Source organism: Brassica napus, chromosome A2, assembly GCF_020379485.1.
Source record: "Brassica napus cultivar Da-Ae chromosome A2, Da-Ae, whole genome shotgun sequence".
Classification (NCBI taxonomy): Eukaryota; Viridiplantae; Streptophyta; class Magnoliopsida; order Brassicales; family Brassicaceae; genus Brassica; species Brassica napus.
Window position 1 is genome coordinate 27,841,135 of NC_063435.1, and position 18,350 is coordinate 27,859,484.

At 37.9% G+C, this 18,350-nt stretch overlaps 4 protein-coding genes across 6 annotated transcripts; all 4 read left to right on the forward strand.

The window, feature by feature from the left end:
* Window positions 1-1,324: 1,324 nt before the first annotated feature.
* Window positions 1,325-2,494, forward strand: LOC125581256 (protein ENHANCED DISEASE RESISTANCE 2-like). Its single transcript, XM_048746345.1, has 2 exons — window positions 1,325-2,019; window positions 2,249-2,494. Exons 1-2 carry the CDS (start codon window positions 1,340-1,342, stop codon window positions 2,436-2,438), a joined length of 870 nt encoding a protein of 289 aa, XP_048602302.1. The 5' UTR covers window positions 1,325-1,339; the 3' UTR covers window positions 2,439-2,494.
* Window positions 2,495-4,510: 2,016 nt separating this feature from the next.
* LOC106406268 (protein ENHANCED DISEASE RESISTANCE 2-like) lies at window positions 4,511-7,045 on the forward strand. The gene has a single exon (XM_048746350.1). The coding sequence runs from the start codon at window positions 4,916-4,918 to the stop codon at window positions 5,801-5,803; it is 888 nt and encodes a 295-aa protein (XP_048602307.1). The 5' UTR covers window positions 4,511-4,915; the 3' UTR covers window positions 5,804-7,045.
* A 1,213-nt stretch (window positions 7,046-8,258) lies between these two features.
* On the forward strand, window positions 8,259-12,588 carry LOC106404038 (uncharacterized protein slr1919-like). Its single transcript, XM_013844798.3, has 14 exons — window positions 8,259-8,639; window positions 9,109-9,223; window positions 9,294-9,540; window positions 9,652-9,693; window positions 9,801-9,872; window positions 9,965-10,100; window positions 10,217-10,374; window positions 10,460-10,544; window positions 10,624-10,823; window positions 10,988-11,149; window positions 11,321-11,470; window positions 11,670-11,930; window positions 12,006-12,269; window positions 12,341-12,588. The coding sequence occupies exons 1-14, from the start codon at window positions 8,576-8,578 to the stop codon at window positions 12,563-12,565; spliced, it is 2,181 nt and encodes a 726-aa protein (XP_013700252.1). The 5' UTR covers window positions 8,259-8,575; the 3' UTR covers window positions 12,566-12,588.
* Window positions 12,169-15,288, forward strand: LOC106404055 (probable protein phosphatase 2C 71). 3 transcript variants are annotated; one of them, XM_048746359.1, is made up of 10 exons: window positions 12,169-12,269; window positions 12,341-12,454; window positions 13,104-13,228; window positions 13,308-13,435; window positions 13,514-13,612; window positions 13,709-13,870; window positions 14,101-14,187; window positions 14,248-14,339; window positions 14,417-14,491; window positions 14,554-15,288. In XM_048746359.1, exons 3-10 carry the CDS (start codon window positions 13,149-13,151, stop codon window positions 15,085-15,087), a joined length of 1,257 nt encoding a protein of 418 aa, XP_048602316.1. In that variant the 5' UTR covers window positions 12,169-12,269; window positions 12,341-12,454; window positions 13,104-13,148; the 3' UTR covers window positions 15,088-15,288. The 3 variants fall into 3 exon arrangements, with proteins under 3 accessions (XP_048602316.1, XP_048602313.1, XP_013700274.1); XM_013844820.3 differs by lacking the exons at window positions 12,169-12,269; window positions 12,341-12,454 and adding an exon at window positions 12,603-13,013; XM_048746356.1 differs by lacking the exons at window positions 12,169-12,269; window positions 12,341-12,454 and adding an exon at window positions 12,600-13,013 and having other exon boundaries at window positions 13,104-13,435.
* The last annotated feature ends 3,062 nt before the right edge of the window (window positions 15,289-18,350 follow it).

Consider the following 18,350-nt stretch of genomic DNA (forward strand, 5'->3'; position numbering starts at 1 on the left):
TTCAGCACTAGTAGCCAAGAGAGAAAACTATGCCTCGGGATCCCTCCCTTGTTCCAGACCGTTTGGTGCCAAGGAACTGAAGCTTCATGAATCTTCAGGTGATCATACACTTGCCCAATTGAGTATTTTGTTGTAGTCTTTCCTTCAATCTCCCAGACATAATAATCATCTTCTTCGTTTAGGTGCAGAGTAGTGAGAATGGCGTGAACCTGAACTTGTGTCTCAGAGCGAGCAGGGGGTATCTGCCAACCACCATTAGTGTAGAGGGAAGCCAGAGTTGCCTGCTCTGGAATCCCCAGTGAAGTGTTTCCTAGTTGGAGATACTGCCACGTACTGCCAAGAGAAGACCAGTTATCAGTCCAAAATCGACAGTTAATTCCATTGGAGACTCGCAATTTGATCCACTGATAAAGCAAAGGGCTCAGCTTCAGTAGTTTATTGACTTGCCAAGAGAACCTCCTATTTGGCATTGTTGTCCATAGGTTGCTGAGGTTAATTCTTTGGGATGTTCTGTCACCTTTATTGATTAAATATACTGGTATAAATAGACAAAAGTTTGCCGCCACCAACTACGTACCAATGTTATAGTATCAATTAAGGAAATATTTGAAAATGAAAGATGGATTAAAAACTCGCCTGTATAGAAATTATATTATATGCATATATGAAGACTTTATAATAGTGCCAATCAAATATGCTACTATATTTAAATTTTTTGTTACAACTTACAACTTCAAAAGTTGCAATATATTTCTCGACAAAATTATCCATTGTAACTCTTAATATCAAAACTAGGATTATGCCTTTCGTTGACATTCAAGTTAACATCTGCTTTCAGACGCTGTGATATGGAAAAAAAGGTGTAGCTATATCTTCTACGAGGAAGAGATCAAGTAAGCCAAATTTTAAGTTGAGACGTAGCACCATGAGGTCAAGCACACCGCTTACGGCAAAGAGAAGTTAAGTCCACAAGCTAATCTCGTGTGTGGATCCAAAACTCAAAATGTATACTTTTGAGATGAAGATTGTGTAGAAATTAAACTTTGGTTCGTTGCTTTTAGCTATTGGTAATGGTTGTATTTTGGTTAATGTCTTTCCTTATAGTAGTTTTTTTGTCTCAGACTTCTCGGCAACAACTTACGAATTATATAAGTATTGTGATTTAACACTTCTCATATTTATGATAGTAACATTAACGTTAGACAAGAAAAAAAGAAATAATTTATTTGCACTAAAAGCCATTGGTCCATTCCCACGTTAGTATTTTATACACTCCATCATTCTCCGAGCAACCAACCAGAGAGAAGCACAACGAATAAGAGAATCATAGCGACATATCATGAACCAAAGGGAAAGCTCCGCAAGAACTAATAACACCAAACCGGACGTAACCGGATCAACGTCCGCCGTACCGGAATGGACAACCGAGACCATCAATGGTGGATCATTCCGCCAAGTAGATCTCCATACCGGAACCAACGGCTGGGCCTCGCCTCCAGGCAACGTCTTCTCTCTCCGCTCCGCCAACTACTTCACCATCAAACAGAAATCTCCCGGCGGAGACTACCTCCTCTCTCCCGCCGGCGTTGACTGGCTCAAATCCACTTCAAAACTCGACAACATCCTCTCCCGTCCCGACAACCGTGTGGGCCACGCGGTCAGGAATGCCCGGTCCCAAAACAGCTTCATCTTCGCGGTGAACTTCGAAGTCTCAGGCAAGGAACACTACCACATGGTGTTATACTTCGGGACGGAAGAGCCTCTTCCCTCGGATTCTCCCCTCCAACGTTTCATCGACGGAGACGATTCTTTCCGTAACCAGAGATTCAAGTTAGTGAGCCAAGTCGTGAAAGGTCCCTGGGTGGTTAAAGCGGCGGCAGGGCAGTTCGGGGCGTTTCTTGTCGGTAAGACCGTGAAGTGTAACTACCACAAAGGGTCTAACTACTTTGAGGTCGATGTTGATACAGGTAGCTCGGCGATCATGTCGGCGGTTGTAAGGCTTCTGTTAGGGTACACCAAGTATTGATATATTGAATGTCGGTTATGTATATTCGGTTTAGTCTTTGTACATTGATACCCGGTTTGTTCCGGTTAGGTTGTTACAACAATTGTATATAGTCATTTGACTACGTTAATGAGAAGCTAACAGAAAGTTTCCTTATTTTGTCTTTTCTCTCTCAAGCATCTTCCTCCATTGTTGTGCCCAAGAGAGCTTTCTGTTCAAACTTCATTTCACTAAAACCAAGAGCTTTATTGTCGATGTTGGCTTGGTTATTGAGGCGCAAACGGAGGATGAGCTGCCGGAGAGACTGATCGGGGGTGTTAGGTTGTGTCATATGGATTTATCGTCGGCGTTTGTGGTCGGAGAGCAGGGGTTGGGACCGTGTAGAATGTTGGGTTCGGTCGAAGCAAGCCATCACGACGAGGACACGAACTGAATGTCAACGAAAGGAATGAATCTAGGTCAACAATTATAATATGTCTCAATAAAAAAACAATTAAAATATCTCAACAATCTAATTACATTTTAGAAACTTTGTTTATTTCTCTAAGAGTGTTGATTTTTGAGAATTTTAAGCAATAATTTACTTATTTGGTTTTGTTTGTCTCCACCATTGTTTTTTTTTTTGAATTATACAGAGGTATCCTGACTCCACAGAAGTGATCCACTGGCCGAGATTCAAACCTATGTGGCGGTATTCACAGCTGTAAGCCATTCACCACTAGAGCTAGAGAAAAATTTTGTTTCAAAAAGATCTATTTTTTATCTTTTCAATGTATGTTTTATTAACTAATTGCAAATTTCAAAAAAACTTAGTTGCACTTATTGGATTTTTATTGGCTTAAAATTGTGAAAAAATAATCACAAAAAATATGCATATTTAATTTTAAAAAAAAAATAAAAATGTGTGAAAAATCTAAAATATGTACCTTTCTGAAATGGAGGGAGTAACAATTAAAGTTGTTCATGATTTTCCAACTTCTGAAAGATCTTATCTATAAAATATAATGCATGTGGATCCAAATGTAGTGAAGAAAGTTGTGTAGTAAAATTCTGGATTGATGTGAAAAACATTATTATTGCAGGTAGTTGAATCGGATTAGAGTATAATGTAATACTCCATCTGTTTTATATTAAATGTCACTTTATCATTTTTTTTGTTACATAAAAAGTGCCATTCTATAATTTTAATTTAATTTATACTTACTTTTAGCTCAATACTAATTGTAAAATGCATTGATCTTATAAATAAATGTATCTATCTAAAATGATATTGGTTAAATAGATGACATTAATAAAAACATAAATGTGTTCAATCAATTTCATAATATGTGTAAAAAATGTCTAAGTGACACTCTTTGTGAAACGAAGGGAATAAATGAGATAAAAAAAATTTACTACATAACTACATAAATTTTCAACAAATACTATTTGTTGTTTATAGTATATTATCATAACTAATAATTTTTGTATAAGACCCTAAAACATCTAATCTTTCAAATACATAGAAAAACTAAAATTCCTTTTTTTTTTAAACGGATAAAGTATGTATATAAACTTTGTTTGAGTGCAACTTACAACTTAAAAAAAAATCTCAAAAAAAGAAACTTACAACTTAAAAAGTTGCAAAACATTTTCTAGCAAATATTATCACTTGTGGAACTCCTGATGATGTCAAACTGGGATTGTCCCAAGGCATTCCTATTGTCTGTCTTCTATCAACGGGCTCAAGAATAGACATCTCTTCTTCCAAAGCTTTCCTTTTCCAATGTAAAGAGACTGATTGAGTGAGTCCAAACGGCAAAACCGTCCTGAGCATACACAAAATTAAAGCTTTTTCAAGATCAGTTGGCCACCAAAGGAACATAACGAGATTTGTATTAACCTAGTAGGCTAGTATTGCTTCTTTGGGTACGTGTCTGAATGATGTTGGTTAAAATAGATCTTGTCACCACTACTTCTATAGCTGATTACGAAACTAACAAAATGACCATTTCCATTTTCTTTATATCCCAGCATCTTTGGGATGTTCTGTCACCTTTATTGATTAAATATACTGGTATAAATAGACAAAAGTTTGCCGCCACCAACTATGTACCAATGTTATATCATTCTTAAGGAAATATTTACAAATGAGATGGATTAAAACTTTCCTATATAATTTATATAATATACATATGAAGACTTTATAATAGTGCCAATCAAATATGCTACAATATATTTTAGATTTTTGTTTAAGTACAACTTACAACTTCAAAAAGTTGCAATATATTTCTCGCCAAAATAATCCCTTTTGTAACTCCTGATATCAAAACTAGGATTTTTTTTTTGTAACTGGGATTATGCCTTTCTTTGACATTCAAGTTTAACATTTGCTTTCAAACGCTATAATATGAAGAAGAAAATAAGTGTAGTTTTATCTTCTATCACCTTATAAATTACATCATCGACCACTAGGAAGAGATATGGTTCCAGTAAGCAAATTTTTAAGTTGAGACGTAGCACCATGAATGAGGTCAAGCAGTCCACTTAATGCAAAAAGAAGTTAACTCCACAAGCTGATCTTGTTTGTGGATCCTTAACTCAAAAGTACACTTTTTAGATGAAGATTGTGTAGAAATTAAACTTTCGTTTGGTTGCTTTACCTATTATTGTTAATGGTTGTATTTTGGTTAATGTCTTTCGTTATAATTTTTTTCTCAAACTTCTCGGCAACAACTTACGAATTACTATATATTGTTGTGGTCTACTTCTCATATTTGTGATAGTAACATCTAAACAATAAAAAATAATAATTTAATTACAATAAAAGCCAGAGACCATTGGTCCATTCCCACGTTAGTATTTTATAAACTCCAATCGTTACTCCGAGCAGCCAACAAGAGAGTAGAAAAACGAATAAGAGAATCATAGATGAACCAAACCGAAAGCTCCGTAGGAACTAATAACACCAAACCGGCCCTAACCGGATCAACGTCCGCCGTACCGGAATGGACAACCGAGACCATCAATGGTGGATCATTCCGCCAAGTAGATCTCCATACCGGAACCAACGGCTGGGCCTCGCCTCCAGGCAACGTCTTCTCTCTCCGCTCCACTAACTATTTCACCAAAAAACAAAAATCTCCCGGCGGAGACTACCTCCTCTCTCCCGCCGGCGTTGACTGGCTCAAATCCACTATAAAACTCGACAACATCATGTCCCGTCCCGCCAACCGTGTGGCCCACGCGCTCAGAAAAGCCCAGTCACGTGGCGAGTCGCAAAACAGCTTCATCTTCGCTGTGAACTGCGAACTTTCAGGCAAGGAGCACTACCACTTGGTGTTATACTTCGCGACGGAAGAGCCTCTTCCCTCAGACTCCCCCCTCCAACGTTTCATCGACGGAGACGACACGTACCGTAACCAGAGATTCAAGATAGTGAGCCAAGTCGTGAAAGGTCCTTGGGTGGTTAAAGCGGCGGCAGGGCAGTTCGGGGCGTTTCTTGTCGGTAAGACCGTGAAGTGTAACTATTATAAAGGGTCTAACTACTTTGAGATCGATGTGGATACAGGTAGCTCGGCGATCATGTCTGCGGTTGTACGGCTTCTGTTGGGGTATACCAAGAACTTTATGGCCGATATAGGCTTTGTTATCGAGGCAAAAGGAGAGGATGAGCTGCCGGAGAGACTGATCGGGGGTGCTAGCAGGGCCGGCTTACAAGGGGGGACAAGCAGTGCGACCGCCAGTGGCGGAGCCAGCAAAAAAATTCACTGGGGGCAAATAATAATTATTAAAAAAATATTATTAAATAATAATTAAATTATCTTATAAATGCATTGTGTCCACTATATAAATTCATTATACCATATATTTAATTATGTGTAAAAACGTTTTTAAAAAGTGTTGTTTATTATTAAAAAAAATAGAAGAAAATTTTAAAAAATAAAAACATGTCTTTTTCATGGTATGACAATTACAAATACAAATACACACATATATATATATGATAAAAGAGGTTTTCTTTAAAAAAATATGAGACTTAAAATGATGGAAAGAATAATATTTATTAATTTGATGTTTACTAAAACCATCAAGCAAATTATTGTTGAAGAAAGAAAATCGGTTTCTTTATAGAAAAATGGAAATATTGGTTTAATGTTTGCAAACCAAATAAGGCAACATGATAATGCAACACATGTATTAAATGGCGTTTAAAATGGAAATAATGGAGGATTTAAACTGAATTTTTCGAATTGATTATGTTAGGGAAGGGGGCAATAAATATTTGTCAGTGGGGACAATCAAATTTTCTTCTTAGCATTTAAAGGAAACTTTAGATTTTATGGGGGGCAACTGCCCCCTACTTACCTTATGTAGCTCCGCCCCTGGCGACCGCCCCGGGTCCGAGTCCGTGTCCCTCCTTGTAATGATAAATAAGGGGCCCAATTTTTTATAAATCTATATTTTTATATATAAAAAAAATTATAAATACAATAAATAAAATTGAAAAGGGCCCAAAATTATTTGATATGTATATAGTTTTATTTTCATTACAAAATATACAAAATATTATTGATTAAATTTTAAAAATATTTTAAATATTATCTTTATATAAATTTTAGAGAGTAAAAAATTTTTTTTTGCCCTAGGGCCCCTATCAGTGTTGAGCCGGCCCTGGGTGCTAGAGTGTGTCATATGGACACATCGTCGGCGTTTGTGGTCGGAGAGAAGCCGTTGGGACCGTGTAGAATGTTGGGTTCGGTGGAAGCAAGCTACCAGGACAAGAACACGAACTGAATGTCAACGACGTACGATTACTAGAACCGATCTTTTTTGTTTTCTTTTGAAACTTACTAGATCCGATCTTGACAACACTAAAAACCATTTCATCAATCTCAATGCAGTTTTAAACTTTATTTATTCTATAGAGTGTTTTGACTTTTGATTTTTTTTTTTTTTGGTCGAAGACTTTTGAATGTTTTACTTTTAATCAAGATTATCTGTTTTACATCCAATGGGTTGATTTTGTTGCGGTGCACCTATTTGCACGTAGCGTGTAGGTACAATTGGAATAAACTAATGTTTACTGTACTCACAAATCTGTAAGAAAACGACTTTTAACCAAAAACTGTAAGAAAACTAATTTAGCAAACGCAAAAAAAAAAAAAAAAAACAAAAGAAACAGATTTGTTGTCTTAGTGGGAAAAGGAATAAATAAGAGAGAGAGAGAGCGAGAGAGAAAAGTAGATCTTGCTGGTCCCGACGTTCGGCCGGCGCGTACGCGAGCGTGCCGTCGCCGGGACCGGAGTTTCGTCCTCTTAAAAGCGTCCTAGTGTTTCTCTTCCGTATCCTCTCCACTTCTGCCTTGTCTGAGCTGTGACTCCGGCCGTTTCCATCATGCATGGAGGCTTGTTGCTTGGAGTGAAGACGCGGTTGTGGAGAAGGTCTTATGCGGTGGAGAGGTGGCTCGTTTAGATTAAGGTTAGAGTACGGGAGGGGGAGGCTTCTACAGCTCCGTCGTCGCCGGTGTTTTTCTCCGGGAGGTGGAGACTCCTTTTGCTCCACCGCCGTCGGTTAAGTGTTTCGAGAAGGGGAGGCTTTCTTTAGCTCCGCCGTCGTCGTATAGTTTCCGGAGAGTGGAGGCTACCACAGCTCTACGCTGCCGTCTTGTAACCCGTGGAGATTTTGGGTGTTAGCGGTTCAAGGTTAGTTCGAGATTTGTTCTTGTCGGTCGAGAAAATTTTATACAGATCGGAAGTGCTCTCTGAAGAAGATTGAGCTCTCCATGGATGTTATCACCGACAAGAAAAGACAGTTCAGGGTGTGGGTGGTCCTGAGGAGAGCGCGGTGAGTCCGATGACGCTTTTCATGGAGGACCACCGGTTATGAAGACAGTTGTTGAGAGTGGTAAGGGCCGGCGAATGCAGATCCGGTTAGGGTTCTGGCGGCGTTTCGAGGCGGAGCTGATCAGGTTGAGACGGTGTGCGACGCGTGTCGATCCGAGGGCGCAGATGCTTCCACGTGGCATGCACCCAGCCTCCTTGATGCGAGTATCCCAAACGCGTCGGTCGGGTTGTTTGGTTTGGGCCGTGGGCCGGTTTAAATTTTCTAGAGAGTAGCCGGCTGGTTTATGGGCTTCGAGGTTTTAATTTTGTAATTGGGCCTTTGGCCATGTACTATGGGCTTAGCCCGGATTTATATCAATCAAAATTTCTTGGGGGAAAAAAAAAAAACTAATTTAGCAAAAAAAAAAAAAACACAAACTGTAAGAAAACTAATTTATTAACCACAAACCGTAAGAAAACTCCATTTACGTTGAACAGATGGGCCTAAGCTCTGTATCGGCCCATATAAACTTCTCCAAGTAACAGAAACGCCGACTGTCTCGGAAACCGTCACGTGTCATCCACGTGACGAATCCTCACTCTCTTTCGCTTCCTTGGCTCGAACGGATACTCAGAAGACACATCGTCTCGCTTACGCATTCTATCGAACCGTTTCCGCGCACAAAAAAAAAGAAGCTACGAGACTATGGGACTTTCGCATGCTCATCGACTGAATACATCTTCTTCTTCTTCTCGCTGATAGCCGATGAGGAATGTCGTCGTCGTCATTGCTTTCCGCCATCACCGCCGCGTCTCGCCGCTCAAGAGAAGTACGTCTCTCTTCCCGTTTCCGTCACGCATTACATTCTCAATTTCGATAAATCGATAGCAAATTTATACGAATTATGTAAAAAAAGGCGAGAGTGAATGATTTTTTTTCCGGTTGAGATTCTCGATCTCTGAGTCCATAGTCAGTGGAAGGAATTGTGATTATAGGAATACTATTTGCTTTGTGATTTTCATGTGGTAAAGGGCTTACAGCTGTGAGTACGGCCACGTGGGTTCGAATCCCGACCACTGAAAAATTAATATTTTGACATTGCCAGAGACAGAGGACCTATACGTGGCAGCACGTGACTAGTCTGGATCACTTCTGGCGCCAGGATACTTCTGTATAATTCAAAAAAAATTCATTAAAAAAAAACAAGTTTTCACTGTTACCTTTGCTAGATCATCAGCTCAGGGTTGGTGTGGAGAAGTGTATAATTAGTTCATATGATGATGATGATGTTGTTGTAGTTATAACTTCACGTGGTGACAAACGTATTGGCTTTAACCATGGGGGCTGCTTATGGAGAGGGAGGGATGATGCGAATATATCATGGATTTCACCATTTTACTTGCAACACAGAACGTGAGTTCTTGATTAATACACAACCAGTTAAGGAGATGTCAGGATGTTTTACTGGGTTGATTGTTCATAGGTATTCGAGGGAGTTCACGAGTGTTCACGGTGGAAGACCGACGGCGGAGTATGCAAAGTTGAGGAGAGAATCTCTTGAAAGTGAATTTGGAGAAGCTCTTGGAACGTATAGCACGAAAAGTTTCTCTGCAGCGTATCGTTTTGGGCCCTTTTTGGCGTTATATAGAGCTGCAATTATTTCGTTTCATGTGGTGAAGCTTGCATTTTGGCAGCTCTTTGTAAGGGATATGAGGAAACGTGCTGTCAAGGTCTGTGTACTTGTGACCATTGATGATCTGTTGTTTAATTACATTGAATGAAGATTACTCATGGCCTGCCAATAACTAATCTGATAGTACTTTTATTACATTATAATGCAGTTTCGTGAGACTCTTATCAGCTTGGGGCCTTTCTACATTAAGGCATGTTGGCTATTCGCTTATTATTTTACCACACTAAAATATAGTGATTTTTTGTCTTCTCTTATTTGAATCCTTCCTCACAAGATAATCCAATATTTGAGTTGCAGCTTGGACAGGCGCTGAGCACGAGACCAGACATATTACCCTCTATTTATTGTCAGGAGCTTTCAAAATTGCAGGTGGTTTCAATATTTCTCTTTTCCAAATTATCCATGTAGCTATGATGAAATAATTGGATATTGGATAATGTATTTTTTCTGGATGATTATAGGATCAAATTCCTCCATTTCCAACTAGTGTTGCCATGCGATGTATTGAAGAGCAACTGGGTGCTCCGGTGTCGAAACTTTTTGCAGATATCAGTCCTAAGCCTGTTGCTGCTGCATCTCTGGGCCAGGTATACAAAGGTTAGATACCTTTGTTTTTTCTAACTTTGGTCGGATATTCTTATCCGGTCTCTACTGTTATCCTCCTTACCTTTTTTCACGCTAAATGTTCCACTTTTTCCTTTTAAGTATTGCAGGTCATCTGCATTCTGGACAGTTGGTAGCTATTAAGGTTCAAAGACCTGGAATGTCAATATTGCTAACACGTGATGCCCTCTTATTCCATATGATCGGGGGACAACTCAAACGATTTGCCAAAGCCCGTAAGGATCTTTTGGTAGCAGTGAATGAGATGGTGAGTCAATTATCAGTAACGTTAGGACTAGTTCTATGCTTACATATACTTTACCAGCGTGTTTATGTCTCTCTTGAATGAATAGGTCAGGCATATGTTTGAAGAAATAGATTACGTTCGAGAGGCAAAAAATGCAGAACGATTTGCTTCTTTATATTCTTTTGATTCAGGTAGGTTCTCTTGTTTCAAATTCTTCTCTCTCTTCTGAAATTTCATTGTCAGGTGCAATATATCTTTGAACATTGACAGGGAATGATCAGATTGGTGATAACGCTGGAGCTAGGAATATGTCCAGGAACCATAGAGCAGAGAACATTAAAGTTCCTAAAATACACTGGAATTTTACGCGAACCGCGGTTCTCACAATGGAATGGGTTGATGGCATAAAACTAACAGATGAAATTACGCTGAAAAGGGCTTCTCTTGATAGAAGGGACTTGATTGATCAGGTAAAAAAATAACTGTTACCTAATTATGCTAGGTAAATGTCCTCACATAGTGACAGTTCAATCTGTGGATAAATTTTGGTGATTCTGAGAGATAGATATGGAACTTAGTACTGCTAGGTTCTTGTAAATGTTCAACTGAGAACCTTGGATTGATCTGTTTATAGGGCCTCTCCTGTTCGTTAAAGCAGCTGCTTGAGGTTGGATTCTTTCATGCTGATCCGCACCCAGGAAATCTTGTGGCTACTAAAGAAGGGTCTCTTGTTTATTTCGACTTCGGGATGATGGGGAATATCCCACGCCATTACCGTGTGGGACTTATTCAAATTGTAAGCTCTACTTCAGTTTAATCCTTGCTTTTTCTCTTTCTTATATGCTTGGGGTCTATCTAGCTTCTCTTCTCAGTTTTTCTTATAAAGAACACAACATGCAGCGTCCTTTTGTCTCAGATTGTACTGTTGTCACTTTGTCGATTTTGATTAGTTCTATTGCCATTACAGCTGGTGCATTTTGTCAACCGTGACTCTCTAAGTTTGGCGAATGATTTCCTTTCCTTGGGATTTTTACCTGAAGGGGTCGATATACAAGCAGTTTCAAATGCTTTGCGTTCCTCCTTTGGTTCTAGTACTAGAATTTCACAAGATTTCCAGGTATGCACTTTCTTCATCCTGTAATGAAAATTAGCAAATTACACTCAACTCTACAGACACATTCACTGGAAGATACAGTTATGTCAAAGCCTTTAGTAACATTTTTAGTGTTATTGCTTATGAACTGAACTATTTTCAACTAAACTTGCAAGTCGGAATGGCACAATATGAAATCATCTACTCATTTTTTACTGTACAGGGGGTGATGGAACAATTATATGATGTTATGTACGAGTTCAATTTTTCGCTGCCTCCAGATTATGCTCTGGTGATAAGATCCCTTGGTTCGCTAGAAGGCACTGCAAAGATTCTTGATCCAGAATTTAAAGTGATCGAGAGCGCGTATCCATTTGTTATTGGGAGGCTATTAGCAGATCCAAGCCCAGACATGAGGAAAATACTAAGGGAACTTGTCATTTGTAACGATGGATCAATAAGGTGGAATCGCCTTGAACGCCTAGTACGTTCATACAACTCTCCTATTTTGGATTTAATTGGTTCTCTTCGTGAGATCGAGCTCACAACTCTCTTTCAGGTAGCAGCAATATCCGAACAGGCCTCTGCAACTTCCGGAGAGTCTCCAGAAGACAAAACACTGAAGAAATCATCAGAACTTAAATCATTCGACGTGAATTCAGTAGTGTCCGCGACAGAGGATCTGTTATTGTTCATATTATCAGAGAAAGGGCAGAGAGTTAGGGTCTTCCTTCTTCAGGACATAATCAGAGTGGTTGATATATTCCTGGAAGAAGAGGCTCTTTATTCCAACTTGAAGAAGAAGCAGACCATCAATCTCAGGGTCAGTAATCATCAAAACCGTCAAAAAAATTTTTTGTTCTCATTGGAATCTGAATGAACCATTAATTTCAGGAAGAAGGGACAATGAAAAGAGTGAGAAATGGATTCAAAGGTCTGAGCGAAGCCGTGAAGCTAGCACCTGGAATGTGGACAGCAATGCTTCTACGGATGTCAAGGAAACCTGAGGTTCATAGTTATGCTTTAGATATTGTTTATGCATTGTCTTCACATTTTGGACACAAAGTGCCACACACTTTTTGGATCCTTTTATCCAAACTGCTCCATCGCAATAAGTAGCCAATAAATTATTTTATACGTTCCATCTTACGTTCTGCTCTATATATTTTCTAGAGAATCTGCACTATAGGCACATTTCAATTGGCCAGGATCATAAATTTATTTTCTTTTTATAGCATGTTTTTTTCTTCTATTGAGGACATGGATTTTACGTATTATTTTCTTACAAATGTTAAGTTATTTTACTGATAATTTTATCTACGGTTTTGTCATTGCGTATGTTACCAGTTTTGGCAAATAATTTGGCTATATATAGCACTTTTGACTTGTAAGTGACTTGAAAGTCCACAAAGGTTTCTATAATTAGCAAGACCATAGGCACCAGTGATCCCGGAAGTCTGGCCGGAAAGTGCTGAACACCACTGTTTCCTTTTTTGGGTTTCTTGCGAGAATGTAATCTCTCACCTTCTTTCTCTTCTCTCCAACCATCCTCACTTTCTATCTCCAGGTTTCTTCTTCTCCTCTTTCATTCCTTGATCAACGCAGTCTCTCTCTCTGCTTGTTGTTGAGCCTCATCATTTTTTTTTGTCTATTTCAGATTATCATTTGAGATTTTGCAAAACCAAAAAAAAAAAGAAGAAAAATGGGATATGCGGAGTTGGTGCAGTCGTATTCAAACAAGATGCGGGTTGTTGAAGCCCCAGCGAGTGGAGGCGGTCTCAGGTTACACTTCCTTCTCTCTCTCTTCCTTCTCAGCTCTAGATAAACTTATAGACCACAATGTCCATTATTTAACTTGCAGCCAGAACGGAAAGTTTAGCTACGGATATGCAAGCTCAGCTGGGAAGAGGTCATCTATGGAGGACTTCTTCGAGACTAGGATCGATGGTATCGATGGAGAAATCGTTGGTCTCTTTGGAGTCTTTGATGGTCTTTATTCTTGACCCATCTTATACCATTCGGTTTGTTCCCTTTTGAAAAGAGCTCATCTTTCTTTATGTGTTGCAGGCCATGGTGGAGCCAGAGCAGCTGAGTATTTGAAACGCCATCTTTTCAGCAATCTTATCACTCATCCTAAGTTCATTTCTGACACCAAATCTGCTATAGGTTTTACTTCCCTTGAGCCTCTATGAGCTTCTTTTGGATCCGATTTATTATTGTTTGATTTGATCTGAAACAATTGCTTTGTTTTGATTCTTCCAGCTGATGCTTATAATCATACAGACTCTGAACTTCTCGAGTCAGAGAATAGTCACACTAGAGACGACGCTGGTTCAACTGCCTCTACAGCTATTCTCGTTGGCGATCGTTTACTTGTTGCAAATGTTGGTGATTCCAGAGCTGTTATCTGTAGAGCCGGAAACGGTAACGTTATTGTGATTTGTTCATTAGCTCGCAGGACCGGTCCTCATCATAGGCTAGTGAATCATTGGTCTATGGCCCACAAATATTTTTAAATAAATTTACATACATAAAAAAAAATTATATATAATCCTATAGTAAATTATCTATATCCCCTAAAAATTCAAGATTGCTTGTTAATTGTTATATAGTGTGAATGGTTTTGAATGAAATATGGTTCATGTGTTGTGTAGCCTTTGCTGTGTCAAGAGACCATAAACCTGACCAAAGTGATGAGCGTGAACGGATTGAGAATGCTGGTGGTTTTGTCATGTGGGCAGGTGATAAGTTATGCTGTCTTTTTCTTTCTTGAGCATAGTGCTAACTTGTAGATTGAATAGGGACTTGGAGAGTTGGAGGAGTGCTTGCAGTTTCTCGCTCGTTTGGTGATCGACTTCTGAAACAGTATGTTATTGCTGATCCAGAGATTCAGGTACATTAATAATCACTTCAACTCTATATACACCGAACACATCTACTTGTGTGTTTAAAGGTCATGTATGGATGTAGGAAGAGAAGATTGATGATTCTCTTGAGTTTCTGATCCTTGCCAGCGATGGATTATGGGATGTTTTCTCCAACGAGGTTTGTGAAATTAATGATATAAAGCTTTGATTACATCCTCAATGATTGAGATCTCTTTGTAGGAAGCTGTAGCAGTGGTGAAAGAGGTTGAAGAACCAGAGGAGTCCACCAAGAAACTTGTGGGAGAAGCAATAAAGAGAGGCAGTGCGGACAATATTACATGTGTAGTTGTCCGTTTTCTGGAGAGCAAGACTGCTAACATCAAAGCTTCCGACATATCCTCAACACGTTCCAGCTCATCTCAGGAAGCAAATCAAGGGGAAACCGCAGTTAGAGATGACTCAGACCACAAGATGTCAACCAAACAAACCAATCAAGACCATACCGCAGTGCACTTGGACCGTAATGCTGAGGTTGAAGCTAGAAGCGACGATTCCGGTCGCATCAGCTCGAATCAAAAGCCAGTTGAGAATACAGCAGCAGGAAGCAGTGTTTCTTCAGAACAAAGTGGCTCAGCAGGAGAAAATAACCAACCTGGTCAAGGGCACATCACAGTACACAACAGTTTGGACCGGACCGTTGCTAATCAAAATCCAACCGCAGCTCACGGTGACTCCACAACAAGCAAGGCAAGTGGCTTTCCCTCTTATCAATAACTAAAATGTCAACACTAACTTCAGAATGATCTGTTTTGAGAAATGCATGTCTCGAGATTTTGCTCGACTAAGTTGTGTCCTTCATGTACGTTTTTTTTCTTTCCTGTCGTTTCTTTCTCTTGTTTCCTGAGGTTCTAACTCCAATAATGTAGTTTGTAAACTTTTTTTTTAATTGTTGAACTAGTCACTCTTATTTTACCATGTGATGTCTACACCTTACCTCTGTATGGTTCAAAGAGAGAATACCCAAGCAAGCTTTCATTGTTTGGGTGCTTATGTGGGATCGGCTATCCACGCGTGACAAGCTTCTGAATTGGGGTATCTCGGTTTCTCCAGATTGCGTTCTTTGTGGTTCTCTGCATGAAACAAGCTCTCATTTATTTTTTGAATGCTCCTACTCAACTGAGGTCTGGCTCTCCTTCTTTACCCATCCATCACTATCTCCCCCCATATCATACACAGCAGCATTACTTTGGCTTCGGAGTTGCTCCTCTAACCCCAAGCTCAAAGCGATCTGCCACCTACTCTACCAGACCACCATCTATAGTCTTTGGCGGGAGCGGAACTCAAGAATACATTCAGGTACTCCCAAGCCTTCTCGTGTCATTAAAAAAGACATCACTACTTTGTTGAGAGCAAAGTTAGCAGGTCTTGATCAGGCGGCAACTCGTTCTACCAGTAGCCGTTCGGCGGGTTCCAATAATGGACAAGGATCATTCTTGTACAATTGGTTCATGTTCATTCAGATATAATCTCATCTTCTGCATCAGATGTCAAGGCCACTTCAATCATATATGCTCACACGTGTTTTAGCTTATGCTCTTTTGTTTTGCTTCAGCTTCTATTCTAAACTGATATTTGTAAAATGATATCTCTTTTCGGAAGATAAATGAAAGAAGTATTTAAAAAAAAAAAAAAAAAAAAAAAAAAAAAACAAAACGTTACATGTTAGCATTTGATGTTCTATGTCTTAGATACATGTAAGAGATTTTGCTCAAAACACACAAGAATATATGGAACAAGTCACTGAAAGGTCACTAATAGAGGTGGGCGTTCGAGTTCTTTTCGGGTTTTTGGAATAAATATTTTAACTTCATTCGGGTATTTATAAATTTCGGTTCGGCTAACCCGTTAAATTATTTTTAAAAATTTAATATTCATATACATTTAAAATTTCTCAAAATCTAAAAATAAAAGTAATATATAGCATATAAATTTAAATAATAAAGGGCAAATCTCCAAAATAACACATTTCTAAGTTTATATCACAAAAATAGCACTCAAAAACTAAAATGACCAAAATAGCATTTTATCTTTTGAAAATTTTAAATTTTTTTATTTTTCAAAATTTGAAATCTTATTCCCAAAACCTCACTTCTCAACTCTAAACCCTAAAACATAAACTCTAAACCCTAAACCCTAAACTTTAAACCCTAAACCCCACCCCTTGAGTGCTATTTTGTGACTTTTGGTTTTGGCATTGAATGCTAGTTTGGGAACAAAAACTTGATTTAGTGCTATTTTGGTCTTTTTCTCAATAATAAATGTCAAAATAGCTAAACTTAACATAAAAATTGATTTAGTTTAAATATATGGATGGAGAATAAATAATTGTAAATATTCTTGGTTTTTCTGACTACTTGTATACATATTTAAGTATTTTAAACAATTTTAAAAATATCCTATATATTTTGGATATTTTTTGGAATATTAACTCTAAAAATAATTAATATATTTAAGTATATAAATCTGATTCGGATATATTCAGATAACCAAAATATTTTGGTCTGGATCGGGTTTGCTTCTGGTTCTTTAGAAGATAATGGAGAATTTCATGGTGAAAATAGCCAAGACCATTTGTTAGATATTAATGTTATATAAGTGCTAGGTGTGATGTAAAGAATTAGATCACAAACAATGATCAACCCTGAACACTACTCTAGTGATGACATCGTCCCCCCTGACTCCACTTCTCTCTTTCCCTATCTCCATCTGCTTATTAACGTTGCGATGGTCTGCCTATTAACTATAAGGTCCAAAATCATCAACATAAATTATATGCAACTAAATTACCATTCATAAACTTGAATCCAACATTTTAGCATTAGTCTAGCATTCACAAAAATGTTAACATTTCATGAAACATCATCTTCGTTGCCTATTTTTATACCCATCATACTCCATCTTCATCCCAAGTTCTCTGTTTTTCTCATCTTTATTTCTCTGTTTCTAAACCTTTTTTCAAATGGGATCTAGCTATGAGGATCCAATCAGTCCCAAGTGGTTTTGGGTTATAATCTTGATCTTGTTTGTTATGGCTTGTGTAGGCTTTTGCATAGCCTACACATGCAAGTTTCTTATGAAGAGCAGTCAGATGACTACTATAGTCTAGGTGATGGAGATGGTGCAGGTGCCAGTGCCAGTGCAAGAATGAACCTGAGGATCAACAATTTGGAGAAGAAGATGAAGTGACTATCTCTAAGAAGACCCAGTTTATGTTTTTTTTTTTTTAATTTGTGTTTCTTTAATAAGTGGATGTGTTATTGCCCACATTCACGTATTAGTTAGTTTATCTCTGTTGTATTTAAGCGTCAGTTGAAGTTATAAATGATGAAGAAGAGAACCTTTGAAGTTAACTTGTTTTTGTGTTTAAGAACCAAAGTGTTCTTGTGTTCTTTTTTTTTTTTCTGAAAAGGTGTCCTTATTAACGGTAATTTCTTAATGATCAATCCATTAGACATTAATTCATGAAGTTGTATCTATCAACTGTCTTCTAGCACATTGTTTAACTGCTATTCTTTCATATTAGCAACTCTTTGTTTTATCTATTGATATATGTGAAAAAGAAAAAAAAAATAGGAAACTGGTTGAGTACCGAATTAGTACAGATGCAACTAACATATACAGTAGAACTTCTATAAATTAATACTCAGTAAATTAATAATCTCTATAAATTAATAAATTTCGCCGGTCTCAATTTGGACGGTTCAAAATTTGACACAAATCGATAAAATAATAAGATAATATTTTCTAAAAAAAATCTATGTAAATATATGATCTCATTAAAATTATATATATATATTATATAAGAATCTATTATTATATTTATGTTTTATATTTACAATGAAATTATCTTTATATTTTCTTAACACTTAATATATTTTTGAAGAGATTTAGTAATATTATAACTAAAACCACATTTAAGTTCTATGCAATATATATTTTATACACCAAATAATATAATAAAATTAATAAAAATGTCA

Bases quoted from the DNA above. Each gene is read 5' to 3' on its own strand.
- LOC125581256 (XM_048746345.1), top strand. From the start codon at position 1,340: ATGAACCAAAGGGAAAGCTCCGCAAGAACTAATAACACCAAACCGGAC. The intron at 2,020-2,248 runs GTATTGATATAT...TAAAACCAAGAG, and splicing joins CTTCTGTTAGGGTACACCAA to CTTTATTGTCGATGTTGGCT.
- LOC106406268 (XM_048746350.1), top strand. From the start codon at position 4,916: ATGAACCAAACCGAAAGCTCCGTAGGAACTAATAACACCAAACCGGCC.
- LOC106404038 (XM_013844798.3), top strand. From the start codon at position 8,576: ATGAGGAATGTCGTCGTCGTCATTGCTTTCCGCCATCACCGCCGCGTC. The intron at 9,224-9,293 runs GTGAGTTCTTGA...GATTGTTCATAG, and splicing joins TTTTACTTGCAACACAGAAC to GTATTCGAGGGAGTTCACGA. The intron at 9,541-9,651 runs GTCTGTGTACTT...ATTATAATGCAG, and splicing joins TGAGGAAACGTGCTGTCAAG to TTTCGTGAGACTCTTATCAG.
- LOC106404055 (XM_048746356.1), top strand. From the start codon at position 13,156: ATGCGGAGTTGGTGCAGTCGTATTCAAACAAGATGCGGGTTGTTGAAG. The intron at 13,613-13,708 runs GTTTTACTTCCC...TGATTCTTCCAG, and splicing joins TGACACCAAATCTGCTATAG to CTGATGCTTATAATCATACA. The intron at 14,188-14,247 runs GTGATAAGTTAT...TAGATTGAATAG, and splicing joins TGGTTTTGTCATGTGGGCAG to GGACTTGGAGAGTTGGAGGA.